Raw genomic sequence first — 14,205 nt, forward strand, 5'->3', positions numbered from 1 at the left:
CCGGAATTTGTCCATTGCGTCCTTATACTATTAAATTGCTGGAATTAGAAAGTTGTATTCTTTGAAATCAGTTAATTTCCAAGGGTCCTATGTAATGTAATACAGACAACACACTGTTCACTATTTGAAAACAAAACTCTGTTTTGAAATTTAATATACCATACAGAAAATTTTCTAGTGCCCTTGCAGCTCCATCTAACAGAATTCTACAAATACCTTGAATGAAAGTACTGTAGAAATTGTGCAACAATCTAACTGCTTGATTTGCTAGTGTGAACTATAATTACTACAGTGATTTGTGGTATTCTGATAAGAACATACAAGTGAAAAATTCTCAAAATGTTCCATAGTTTTCAAAGAGAAAAAGAATCATAGAAAGGCCTGGATTGAAAAGGATCTCAAAGATCATCTAGTTTCAACCCCCCTGCTATGTGCAGGGTCACCAACCACTAGACCAGGCTGCTCAGAGCCACATCCAGCCTGGCCTTGAACGCTTCCAGGGATGGGGCATCCACAACCTCTTTGGGCAACCTGTTCCAGTGCATCACCACCCTCCAAGTGAAAAACTTCCTCCTAATATATAACCTAAACCTCTTCTGTCTCAGTTTAAAACCATTCCCCTTTGTCCTATCACTATCCACCCTCAGAAACAGAGAAATATGCACTGCCAATCATGGATTCTTAACCCTGTAAATGCTATTTAAAAAGATAAACAGGTGAAGGGCAGTCATTACACTCCCAGTTGCTTCAGGAAGATTTAAATGAACACCTTCCAGGCAACTAAGTGGTAACGCTGACAAATAATTAATTGGAAAGATCTCTTCCAGTTCTCTAATCATGAATGACAGGGACTGTTTCAAAACAACATCTACAGAATAAAGACAGAGGAAACCTTATTTCCTAATCTGTCTTTACTCATCTTCCCCCTGACTCCTTTTCCCTCTGAAAAGAAACCAAATAAATGCAACTTAAAATACAGGGCTCTAACAAATAGATTAGATAGATAGATAAACAGTTCCCCTCTCTTCTCCTCAGTTTCCACAAATTACTAAATTTCAGTACTACCCACTATTAAGTAATAGTAACAGTTCTAATAATCGATCTGGATCCGTAGACATCTGTAACAAAAGTTACTATTTCCCTCAGCGATATCTTTAGTGTAAAATGATTTAGCGGGAATTTACAAGCATGCATTGCAAACTCAAATGCTGAAGGAAAGGAAGACTTAATGGCTTAAAGGCCCCAAAACAAAGACCCAGGGTCAGTCATCTACAGATTGCCGATTTACACAGGTGATTTTGGTTGAAAATGAAGTTTACGGTAAGGGATAAAATGTTTGACAGGTTTGCATTGATTTAAGCATGTTTGCAGTTCATTTCTATAGGAAATATCTATGGACACTGTATTGTGTTACCTTGTTAAAGTAATCTGAAAGCTCTCATATCCAGCAATATGTGATGCTAGTCTGGTCAGACTCTGTTTTCCAGATCCACCCACACCAACCAACAACGCATTTCCTTGTGGAGTACGAATAATCCGTGATATTTTAATCAAATGAGTGATTGCATCCTATGTATTGAAAAAAAAAAAAAAAAAGGGAGCGGGGGGAGGGGGGGGGTGTTAAGGTATAAAAAATAATACAGTGTATATTTATCTAAAAGCACATAACTGAGCAACTGTCTCACAACAGCTAGAGGCCTTCTTTGAAGTCAACTGCCGAATACTCAGTCCTGTACTCAACAGAATCAACAAGAGATTTCCCTTTTCTTCAATGACCAGCAGACCTAGTCCAGGAGAAATATCTCTGTATCAAGATCATATGACACGCTGTCATATGTCATATTTGTAGTAGCAGAATCAAACATATGCCTCCTTAAGAGTTTGGATGAAAACTAGAAGGGAAGCAGATTAACACCCTCCTCCAACTTTTTAGGTGAGCTACTTACAGTCTAAGTAGGCTGCCAAAAGTACAAGTACACTATAGAAATTTCTTATTCAACTGTGGTTTTTATCTTTATATATCTATAAGGATCACTGGATACATGTTTTGCCATTTGAGCTATCTCCAAGAATAATCTGATGGAAGAGTTTAAAACACATGCATCGGTAAAGTGCAAAAGACCAGGTGGTTTTGTAATAACATAACTAGAAGCACTAATACCTTGAAAAATACTAAATCCATCTTTGATCCTCTGATGCTTTCATTGTACTGTTGCATGAACATTTGTAATCTTTCAGCCAAATAATCCAAAGATGGAATAGGCTCATAAATTTTAGGAGCCTTCAATTCTACATCATCAGGTTCATCTCCGGTCGCTTCTGGGGCATCACGCAAAAAATCTGCAAAGTATAATTCTGTAGATCCATCTTCAAATAGATTTTGATCGTGTTCTGCAGCAGCAGTCTACAACAATACATTAAGGATCATTTTAATTATGAAACATTTTATTGGTCCCTCTCTGTAGCAAATACTTTAATGCTATTTACCTACCTTTTTCATCATAACTTCAAACCAGTCTTTATCACTTTGGCTGATGAACCTGTCTGCAATAACACGTCTGCATTCATGCTGGAACAAGGCTACCAAAACACTGATGCTCTGGCAGATTTCAGAAGTCACTGTTAGCATTCCTTGCCAAATACGACTAAGGTCTCGTAAATTAAAGATGTAATGAAATTTAGCTGGAGTTGGTAAGATCTGAAAAAGAACATCATAATCTACGTTCAAATAACTACTAAATAAAAATATTTCCTAGTTAGACTTAAATTAATACTGTGTATTTTCACAAACTTCAACATCAATATTGCACCTTAGCAGAAATGCACACTTGGTATTTGAAAAGCAAAGGTAAAAATGAAGAAATGACAGTACTAATAACCAGCTCTTTAATTTCACATAAATTTCACACAAGTTTCTTTGAATCTTTCAGGTTCCAGTAATACAGACTGGAGAGTAGTCAAGAAAAGTTAGTTAACAATGGCATTAAAGGCCACAGTAAGAACATCAATATTGCTTGAACTGTGGCATTTTTCTTACTCTTTCTTCCAAATCATTTCTGTCACTCTTTTTTCATCCTTTCCAAGACTACATGAGGAAGTCAGTAAGAAAAAAAAAAAAAAAAAAAGCACACACACATACAAAAGAGAAGAAGTTGAGGAAAGAGGATTCGAAAAAAAAATGAACAGTTTACCAAAACTTACTAGTACTAAGAAGACTCAAACTAGAACTCACTATTTCTCTATATAAGCCAAGTTTACATCAACAGATTATGCATCAAACTCACATCTATCCTTTCCATTACCCTCCTCCACTTTTTTTACTAAAAAAAAAAAAAGGGAATCTCTATGCTGTGATTTTAACTTTCCAAATTTCATTCCATGCATTTATCCAGCTTTTCATTTCACCTGAGGAAAAAAAAAGACATTTTCCTTGCTGTAACCTGCATTCAAGTAGTTGTTCAGAGAGTGTGATGAGGTCTCCTCGCAGGCTTCTCTTCTCCAAGCTAAACAGTCCTAATTTTCTCAGTCAGTGTTCATGACTCTTGATTTCTAGTCCCTTCACTTGTTTTGTTGCTCTTCTCTGGACAGACTCAAGAAATTAAATATTCTTGTTATAGTGAGGAGCCCACTTGAAGCATAGTCTCACAGTGGACATGTACAAGGGACAACCACTTCCTTATTCACACTATTTCTGGCCAGAATGACACTGGTCTTCTAGGACACCTGGGCACACTGCTGGCTCATGTTCAGCTAGTTGTTGACCAGCACCCTCAAGTCCTTTTCTAGACATACAACTGGACTCATCCTATGGGCCTAGCCCATCCATATCCCTCTGCAAAACCTTCCAACCCCCAAACAGATCAGCTCTGTCAGCTAATTGGAAAGCCAAAAGACAAATGGGCTCAATATTAACTCCTGCAAAACACTACAGGTGATCAGCAACCAAATGGATGTAACTCCATTCACTATGACTCTTTGAACCCAGCCATCCAACCAGTTCTTTACCTAGAGAACTCACCTATCCAAGCCATGAGCTTGGACATGAGAATACTAAGGAAACACATGACAACTTCTTTACTACAATCCAGGTAAACAACATCCACAGTGTCTCCCTCGTTTACTAAGTGGGTTAGTTAGTCAGGCAGGTTAATTAGGAAGGACCTGCCTTTTGTAAACATATGCAGGCTGCTTCTGATCATTTGTTTGTCCCATATGTGCCATGTGATGACATTCAAGACAATCTGCTCCATGACATTTCCTGGTACCAAGGTCAGACAGATAGGCCTCTAATTCCCTGGATTCTCCTTCATGCTCTTCTTGTAGACTGGGCCACATCTGCCAACCTCCAGTCAACAAGGACCTCCCCGGATAGCCAGGACTGCTGGTAAATTATTGAAATTGGCTTGGTCAGATCTTTAAATTTTCTCATAATTCTAAACATCCTTTTAGAAGATTCCTGTTTGATTTTTAATTTATGCTTCCTTATGCCCTTGACATTTTCTCAAATAGAAGACATCTAAATGCTCTCATCAACTACGCTCTCTGTATTATGCTTAAGTTTTGTTAGACAAATAGTGAGGTACTTACATTAAAAAATTGATAATGGGAACTTCAGACAACAGTTATATCTACAGGTATCTTGTGAAGTATAAACACATATGGCAGTAAAAAAAAAAAATTTTACTTTTACTGGGTCTTAATATTTTGTCATGGTCAGATGCTTCAAAGACTTCATAATGGACATAAATTTACCTTTGCTTTTGTTGTTTGCCATACTTTTCGTGTTGTAGATACTAACGCAGAAGCCAGTTTACAAATTTCCTCAGAAAAACCTCGTTGCTCACAGAAATAGCCTTCAGCTACTGTTCGAAATATTTTGTCAATAGATGAACTGGAAGGTAGTGTGCAGTTGTAGATGGTGAACTGGCGTTTCAGGCGCTGTGGGATGTCATTCCGACCTCCCCCAGGGTGAATCATTGCAGCTACAAACTGAATATCAACCACGTTCGTAAATTCACCTGGCTTCTCCAAGTTGTAGAAACCTTTCTGTTCCATCAATTGTCTTACAATCTCATTGGTGATCTAGTTATCCCCCCCAAAAAAGAAATGGAGCAGTTAAGTATTTCAGGGTTTTCCACTTAAAAAAAAAAAAAAAAAAAAAAAAAAGAGAAAACATAATATAACAAATCAGTAATCAAAAGGAAACATTTCCCATATTTCTGAATTTCAGGTATTTTGTCGGGCATTTAGCAATTTATAGTTATACAAAATAGTAAGAAGAGCCCCAGTGCAGTGAATTAGCTGCATCTAAACTTTGTGAGCTAAGTAGTAGTGAACATGAGGTCTGGCATCCAATTCAGTTTCCAAAATATCAATCTAAAAAAATGCATAACTTTAAAGTTACATCCTATCAGACTATTTTTTCAGATTGACATGGGCACATAGATGAGTGACATAGAATGGTTAGTACAACACAAAATATAGTCACACTTCCACCTGTATAAAGGTAGCAAAAGAACAGGATTACAGAGCTATATTATGTGGAGGAATATGACTTTCTCAGCAAGTCTTTTAGAGTCACAGTTTTGGAGTACAGGTCAATAAAGTATTCATTTATTAGTACCTCCAAACAGCTCACTAGACTTGTGTGTCAACTGTAGCATTAGATTTCACCTAATAATAACTGTATTTTAAAGTCCAGAGTGGATGGAAGGAAAGAATTTCTGTTTGCTACCTGGATTTGCATACATTTTTTCTCAAACTTGTTCTTAGTACGGATAGTTTGTAAATTCTGCAGGTTTTGTCTGTAGAGAAAACAAAAGATTTAGAATCTATAATATCTGTACCAAATGGCTTGATGCTGGCACTAATCCTTTGGGGTTGACACCGAAGTTTATCACCCACAGAAAAACTACCTTGGGGAAATTGCTTTTAGGAGACATATTTGATCTAGTCCATATTATACTTTTTTCCTACATTTTCTTTCCTCTGAAACCTGCAGGTCACTATTTCCATCAGTAATGATAAGACCATCAGTTCTCAAATGTAAGCAGTTTCCTTTTACCTGATCACCCCATTCATTAATCACGGGCATGTTGATGTCATCAATAAAGACAGTCATTTTCTTCCCTGCTGGAGGACCATAAGTGGTACCCATTCTTTTATCTACGTAACTTTCTATGCTCCTTTGGAACATATTTGGTAGAGTTGCAGAAGAAAAGTTTAGACACTTGGACAAGTGAACATCAGGATCATACTTGCTCATGTAATCCTGTAAGATAAGCAATTCTAAGCAAATTAAATTGGTAACTCCAGGTTATTTCAGTTGCCAGGAAACAGAGATGCCCAGCTGCCCTGCAAAAATCAAACATCTACAAAACCTCAGTCCTGCTAGTAACTTTAAAATGTCAAGCAGCAGTTTATTTAAAATAAATATACTATCTCCCACCTAAAATTCAAACTCTCCAATCATGTTTTCTATAAAGTTTCTAAGTATAAAAGTTTTAATACTTAGACACTAAGTGTCTTAACAAATAAACATATGACAACTCAGGATGCAAATAAATTTTGCATTAGTAATTGCTGAGGGGTTTCTAAACTCAAGTTATTAATAATCACATTACAGCAGTCTTCAAGGAATGAGTGAAAAAAACATTTTTACACTTACATCATAACACCATACCTAACAACTAAAGCAGAGTAAAGGAAGAGTAGTGTAAGATTAAACACAGATCAAATTTACTGATATTTATCTTCTCCTAATGAAGGAATCCTTGGGTTTTATGAATGCATACAAATCCCACAGCAGCTGCTAATGCCCTGAAACAACAAGAGATTCATTCTTCTTATTTAGAGTGGTTTTATAACGAAATTTAATAAATAAATAAATAAATAAATAAAATTAAAAAAGTAACTGTGGAGTCATACCAAGACATACATATAAAACAAGGGAAATGTTTTGTTTAGTAAGAATCCTGGGACATAAATTAGTACTAAAAATTCCGGATTTCCAACATTATTTCTGTTAAGGATTTAGTTCTCCCACCATGATGACAAAGTTGAATATCCTTCACATTCTTATCTTTATAGAAGTGATAATGAGAATTTGGTATGTCATAAAAGGAAGCCTCTATCATTGCTGATTAAGCAGCCAAGGCCAACTCACCACAACCACTCTAAATATACACCTGTGCAAAGAAATATCTTTGAAAAATAAGTTTATTCAATTAGGTTATTTTAGTTAGTTAATTATCAGATTCTGTATGCAATTTTCAATGTTGTCACGCAAGTTTCAAGTCAAATTCAGTTCTTTTGCAATTCGCCAATTAAGAATACAGAGTGCAAAGTAAAAATCTTAAAAAAGTTATTTATTTAATACACTGATGCCTTACTCTAGCCTTCAGATTAGTACCTGAAGAGTTCTATATTAAATCTTTTTACTTCCTTATGAAAGTAGATGCTTATGTCTGGAAATTTCTTCTTCTCAAGGTACTGAAAAGCAAAATTCTACAGAAGGAGAAAGCAGAAGGGGAACATTTGTAAGGGTAGTTAATTTTCAGTCTTGACTTCAAATAAGATCAAATATCTACTGGAACTTTTTGACACTAAACTCCCATGTGTAAGGAACATGCTCTGCTCCATAGAATAGACTTTAGGTAAGCAACACCCAAGAATCAGTTCCAATTATTTTTAGGGACAGGAATGGCAGCTGAAGGATCAAGGTTGCCAGTATCTGGCCAAAATCCAGCATGCAGAATATCGAGACCACCATCCAGACCCCGCCTGTGCACTCCGTTAAAATAGTTCTCCAGCTGGTGCCAAGAACAGAAGTTGACATTACACTGGCATGCATGTTGGCATCAACAGCTGAGCTGAAAAAGTAGTATTAATGGCAACTGGCATTGGTACAATTCACTTTATGTCAGGGCTCAGAAGGCACATTCCTGGAGGACATAAAATAGTTCCAGATTTTACGAAAGCCAAAGGTCAGTTTAGGCCAGTGTTTTTCAAATATTTTTTAATTTGCAAGCCTCTACAAATCCTTCAGTAGAGGCACAGATTCTTGTATAGTAAATTCAGTTGTCCTAACAGTAGTTAGGCTTATGCAGCTATCCTTCACTGATGAAAGAGTATACATATTTCCCTGAAAATTGTAGAAACCATGCTAAAAGCCATAACATTTTGATTTTTAAAAATGGATTTCAAGTTTGATGCGAAATTTGTTTGCTCATTCTTTTTTTTACTGTCTTCTATTGTCTTAGTAAGTTACTAATTTTTACATGTCATTAGTACATACATTAATTTAATAGCAATTGTGTTTTTATTTTTTTGCACAGAAAGAGCAGTTCACCTTTTCCATTGAGGAAAATAAAAGAGCAGATTTTGAGCACTAAATTTCCCCTTTGAAATATTATCCCAAGTAAAGAAGGACGTTCCTTATTTCTTTTCAGTGTGGCTTGTAAAGAAATGCAACAAGGGTGCAACAAGCGTGTAAAAAAAAAAATCAATTCACATATTTCACCACTGAGAAAGCAAATGGAAATAATAATAATTAAATCTTTCAGGAATTAATATTTCCTTAGCAAAATCAGCAATTTGGCTTCTCCTAAGAAAAGAAAGATAGAAGAGCATTTACGAGTCACACAACCTTGTGATCATGGTTAGCAAAGTTTAAATAAACCCTTTGTATTAAAGCACAGACACTTTTGGTTTTTTGATTGTAGACTATGTGAGTATTGGAAAAATGCCTCAGTGGGAGGCATTGATCTTTCACTTCAATTTAACACTTCTGCCAATGTCAATTATTTTTATTGCAATGTTATCATACGAAGATATAACTCGTTTTTCCATTCCACCTACCTTAATCATAACTGTTTTTCCTGTTCCCTGTTCCCCAATTAGTAGAACAGCTTTTCCTTGCTTCATGATAGTGTACATTAGAAAGTCTGTTCGAACACTGTCTACATTTGGAACTAGAATGGAAGTATATTCTGGTACTGAATCTTTAGGGTAAATATATTCAGGGACCTGCATAAGAAAGTTATGAAAAATGTTTAAGATTTTGTACATTGCCACACAGGCACTCTACATTAGAACACAAAAACAAATGCACTACATTTGCAAAATCTTTCTTCCTAAAAGCTAAGCATTGATTTATAACCAAGCAGTACCTTGCCAAGCTTTTGTAAAAGGATGTTAGTATACTAACGGGATATTTTCATTTCACTATTCTCTATTACATGAAGATAGGTTTTTCTTGCTGGGTGCTAGACAGGTTACTAGGGTGACAGACAGCAGACAAACCTAAGGTAACTTTTCTTTTTCTTTTCTAAAGCTATTTTAAATGTGTGTTTCCATTCTCCACTAAAGATATTTATGGAGAAAAGAAAAAAAAGTAGTTCAAAAAGGAAACTCTTGAGCAGTTCATAGGGTTAATCTCCTTAACTGAATTATGAAGGGCTTCAAATGATAAAATAATCTGGCTCTTACCAAATACATCTTTCTTTTATACTCATTAAGAAAGCTTATCAGGTCACAGCATACGAACCTTCTCTGACCAGTGCTCCCACTGGCCACTGGTACTAATACCAAATTCAAACATGGTTTCTTCTCCATTCACAGCTGGAAGTTCTTTCACTGCAGAATGCTTTCGTAGGAACAGCTCCATTTTCAACCTGTCATCTGGTTCCAAAAGAGCTCCAATTGACCACATTACAGCAAATATGAACAAGCGAGCAATGCATTCCTCACTGAGCTGCTTTTCATCTCGATCTGATAATAAGCCCTGCAAAGCAGATGCAATATGTGACAACCACCATCCCAGGACAACATCCCAGCACAAATAACAGAATGACAGATAGAAAAACTGATGTCTTATCTACCTGTAGAAGGTCAATAGCTTGTTTGATGTACATACATTCTAAGACTGCCATTTTTGGTGTCACAGCAGAGAAAACAAAATTGATCATATCCTGGAAAGGAAAAATATCATTTTAGGAATCTGTTTCCCTGTTTCAAGGGCATGCTTCATTCTCTGTTTCAAGGGTATGCTTCATTCTTAGACATGGCCAATTTCTTAATTTCAACAATATTCTCCGCTATGTTTCTAACAAATGTTTTCCCCATTTCTGGAATTACTAATATGTGAACAAAACAAGAAAATTGGCTAGCAAAAATATACTTTAAATTTGATTTACCACAGCCAGCAGAATTATTCACATAAGCTGCACAGCAATTTTCTAAAGAGCAATTTGAAGATTGCTTTTCAGTTACATCAAAAATCTGCCATTTCTGCTCTCCACTGGAGATTTTAATCTACCATTGCCAATTGTATAGTGGGAAGACAGACGTACTCAAACTGCTGCAGTGATATGCATGTAACACGTGACCTCACCACTATAAATTTATATCTGATCTGTTCTCACTGTACCACAATGTACTTAACCCTCTTTAAACTAATACACTCTTTTCTGTAGAACTATGAAAATATCCAAAGGGAATTTTGCAAATAATTTAAATTTAATCCAGACTTTTCCAGATTATTCCATGGTGATAGCTACTGTGCCTGCCTCAAGTTTTCTGTAAGATCTTCAGCAAAGTCGCAAACTGATGTAAAGTCCACTCTAAGAAGAGCAGAATTGTTCTAAAACATCAGTTGCCACCTACACGCAAGCAGTGTGGGAGATTCTGTTCTAAAGACCTTAAAAGCTCGGAACTAAGTCTCTCTGAGATTCAGCTTCTTCATCTGTATAATAGGATAACTGTCACATTGAGAACCTCAAATTGCTTAATAGTTGGTTTGAGACACTCAAAATAAAGATATTTCATAAATCAAAGTTGTCTGTATTTAAAGGAGCTCTGTTTTCACCAGGAGTTTTATGTTACTTAAAATGCCAGTGAGGTTTGTGTTATCCTTGTTCTTTGAGTTTATGGGAAAAAAAAAAAAAAAGAAAAGCATTAGGTCTATATACACCTTTACCACTATACACTAATAGTAATAGCACTTTACTATTACTATTTTTAAAACAATATATGACAGATAGTAGGATCTGTCTAGTTCTAGACAGCAATCAGCATGAGTTAGCTGTGTATTAGAATATTTTGTTTGGATGGAGGACTGGAAAAATGAGTTGGGCCATGTTCAATAAACAAAAATTGCAAACAATTTGGATCAGGAACTTGCTATCTTTCAAAAGACTAAAAAATGAAATCACATGGTAAAAACTTGTATGAGAAAATATCCCACTGCCATTTCCTGTGGAACTCACAAGACTCTGAAATACTCTTTAGGACAAGAAGTTGGTAACATGCTCACAAAGTTTTGACAAAAACAACTAAATTATGTTAAGTTATTAACATTTCTAATAGTAATTTAAACATCAGAATTTTAAATATTAAAGATAGGAAAGTCTGGATTATGTATGCAGCTCTGCGCTCCAGAGGTAATGGCAGCCTTTACCCAGATGTGATTAGGGTGAGATTTAACATGGATGGAAAGAGATGTCGTATCTGTCCACTCTGGTATTTTGAGGACTTTAGGAATTCCCTAGAACAGGACAATAAGGCATCCAGGATAACAGATTTTAAAAATAAAAGTTAAAAAAAAAAAAAAAAAAAAAAAAAAGTGTGATCAAATTAAAAAAAAAGTGAGCGTGATCAAATTTAAAAAAAAATAATGTAAATTTAATTATGTTAGTTATTTCAATTCTTTAAAACTGTCTTGGATAATTATTTCAATCAGATAAGATCTATAGATTACAGATAGCAGAAACATTTGCAGATTTAAAAAAACAATGGTACTATAACTTTAAGAGAGCAGAGACATTGGAAGGCAATGGAAGTTAACATGAAATCACTCTATGATTCTGTGATTGAAATTACTCTCAAGCAGGGAATGTTACTGAGAAGGAAGCACAGAGACCAGTATAAAACATGCCATGGAAGTAATAAGGACTCAAAAATAATCTTAACTCACAATAAGGGTGGAGCCTTGCTTCTTTCTTTTTTTTTTTTTTGTTTTGGTTTGTTTGTTTGTTTTGTTTTTCACTTTATCGCTGTCTTTTACATAAAAGCTAGTATCTTGCAGGAATATTTCACTATTCATAAAAAGAATTAAACTCTTTACATTAATTCATAACTATTATTCTCTGGGACTTCCTCCTACATAACTGCTATTTGCTCTACCTTTATTAATGATTATTTTGTCCAGTATATAGGCTTTCAACAACAAATTCTATTTTCATTACCAAATATGATCACTGGGGATTTTTTTAAGCAAACTGGAATTACTGAAGCAAGTATCTTACTCAATTTTGTTAATTTTTCCAATTTAGGTTGTCTTCACAAGACCTCTATAGGTATGCTTTAAATCTGACTCTCCTTAGTTACTGTATTTCCATCTACAGCCTAATCTTCATTTTCTTCAAAAAAAGAAGAAGAAGAAAAAAAAAAAAGATATCTGGAAGCTGCTTATATATGTGCTTTTCTTAATACTAGCATTAAATTGACTTGGCTCTGTATTTGGGCTTTGACACCATTGTTAAAGCACCTTATTTCACAAATTTTCTTTTAGTATTTAGTTATCCATTTTTTTATACATGGAGGGAAATACTAACTGTGAAAAGAGATATCTGAATACAAAAGTAGCGTCACCCTCATCTGTAAAATCACTGTCATCGCTTCTATTATGTGAGCAGCAAAGATAGCTCATTAGGAGTGAAAAAAAGCTGACAGCATGACAGCTTTCATTTACATTTCGATAGCTCCAAATGCAGCCTTCAGCACAGAATTAACTTCATATTTCACTGTATTTTCATCTCTCAATCTAATAAAATACATATTTTTCAGGACTTTATTGCTATTGCTTCAGGCTTGGGTATTTTAAATGTTATTATATTTTCAGAGCAAGTTTTAGCAAAAAATATAAACAGAACTGTAGCAAAGAAGCAGTAAATTGACCCACATATACATCACTTTGGAAGCATATTTTAAAATTCATTATCAGAATTGATTCTCTTTCTGCTGCAGTAAATACTATGTCATATCATTATGTTTTTGAGGTAGAACAAAATGAATAGCTTGTTAAACATCAGTTATGAAGTGAACAGACATTAAAATGAAACATATCTGTGAGAAGACGTTTGTTAGCATTCTAGGCATTCCAAAACATAACACAAAAATAATCTTTCTGAAAATGTCACTCAAAGTTCATTATAAACAGCATTTTTAAAATCCAGCAAAGAAAAAAGATATTACAGGAGAAGCCTTGGTGAAATCTGACTCAACTCACACAAGAAGATTGAAGAAGAAAGCAAATGGGGAGAGAAGAGATATCAACAAGCTGCATTTGTTCCACAGATTTTAAGTGAGGAAATCAAAAGATTACAGAGCTGAAAGATTAAAAAGTAATTATTTCTATAAACCTTTTCAAAGAAAAATTAGTAATTTTTTCTAACTGAAAAAAATTATACTGCCAAGATTATTCTTTAGGGCTCTTGTCCATCATACTAATGAAAACTTTTGAAATACTCAGTATGCTAGGGTAAAATAGAGAGAAAGAATGTTCTGAATTCTCCCTGCATATCTATTGATCAAACCAAACTTAGTAACAGAATGTATCAAAGAGATGCCATCTCAAAAATCTCTTCTGGAACAAATGCACAGATTATGAAATCAGAAGGGATACTGCAGTCACTTCTATAGAAGTTTAGAACATCACACAGCATCGAATCACCCTCAATTAATTTGAGCTACCACATCTCATTTAAAAATACATTAAAATAAATAAGGGACCAAATGCATTCTTGTTACAACTGAAATTGAGAAAGATTACAATAGCTTGAATGAAGCTTAATTTCTTCTAGATCTTACTTTTTCACATTAAAAAAAAAGTATATAAATATATCCACTCCCTTGGTGTATCCTAACAAGAACTAAAATTGCAGTAACTATTACAAAAAGAACATTTCTGTTTTGACATCACCATAAAATAATCATGGATTTAAAAATTCACTGCCAAATATCCTACGCAGACAAAACAAAACATCCAGATTATTCATCTGATATAGTCTCACTTGTTCACTAATGTTAGAGATCTTTTTTTGTTTTTAAATCCTTCATTCTTATTTTATTACATAAATAAACACAAGTAAATAATCGAAACAACATTTAGGATTAAACAATGCATCATTAATAAAGAATAAGGAA

The 14,205-nt window shown here is 34.7% G+C and overlaps 1 protein-coding gene across 6 annotated transcripts in view; it reads right to left on the reverse strand.

Moving 5' to 3' along the window:
* Positions 1–14,205, reverse strand: part of LOC100549719 (dynein axonemal heavy chain 5-like) — a 150,791-nt gene that overhangs the window by 69,192 nt on the left and 67,394 nt on the right. For all 6 annotated transcript variants that reach the window (XM_085220604.1, XM_085220606.1, XM_085220605.1 and 3 more), the window contains exons 49-56: positions 9,882–9,971; positions 9,548–9,784; positions 8,860–9,027; positions 6,065–6,271; positions 4,753–5,082; positions 2,492–2,698; positions 2,162–2,404; positions 1,415–1,569 (exon numbers count right to left, since the gene is read on the reverse strand). In XM_085220604.1, coding sequence (XP_085076730.1) covers positions 1,415–1,569; positions 2,162–2,404; positions 2,492–2,698; positions 4,753–5,082; positions 6,065–6,271; positions 8,860–9,027; positions 9,548–9,784; positions 9,882–9,971 — 1,637 coding nt within the window. The remainder of the gene's footprint in view (positions 1–1,414; positions 1,570–2,161; positions 2,405–2,491; positions 2,699–4,752; positions 5,083–6,064; positions 6,272–8,859; positions 9,028–9,547; positions 9,785–9,881; positions 9,972–14,205) is intronic.

This window comes from Meleagris gallopavo, chromosome 3 (genome assembly GCF_905368555.1).
Source record: "Meleagris gallopavo chromosome 3, MGAL_WU_HG_1.1, whole genome shotgun sequence".
Taxonomy (NCBI): domain Eukaryota; kingdom Metazoa; phylum Chordata; class Aves; order Galliformes; family Phasianidae; genus Meleagris; species Meleagris gallopavo.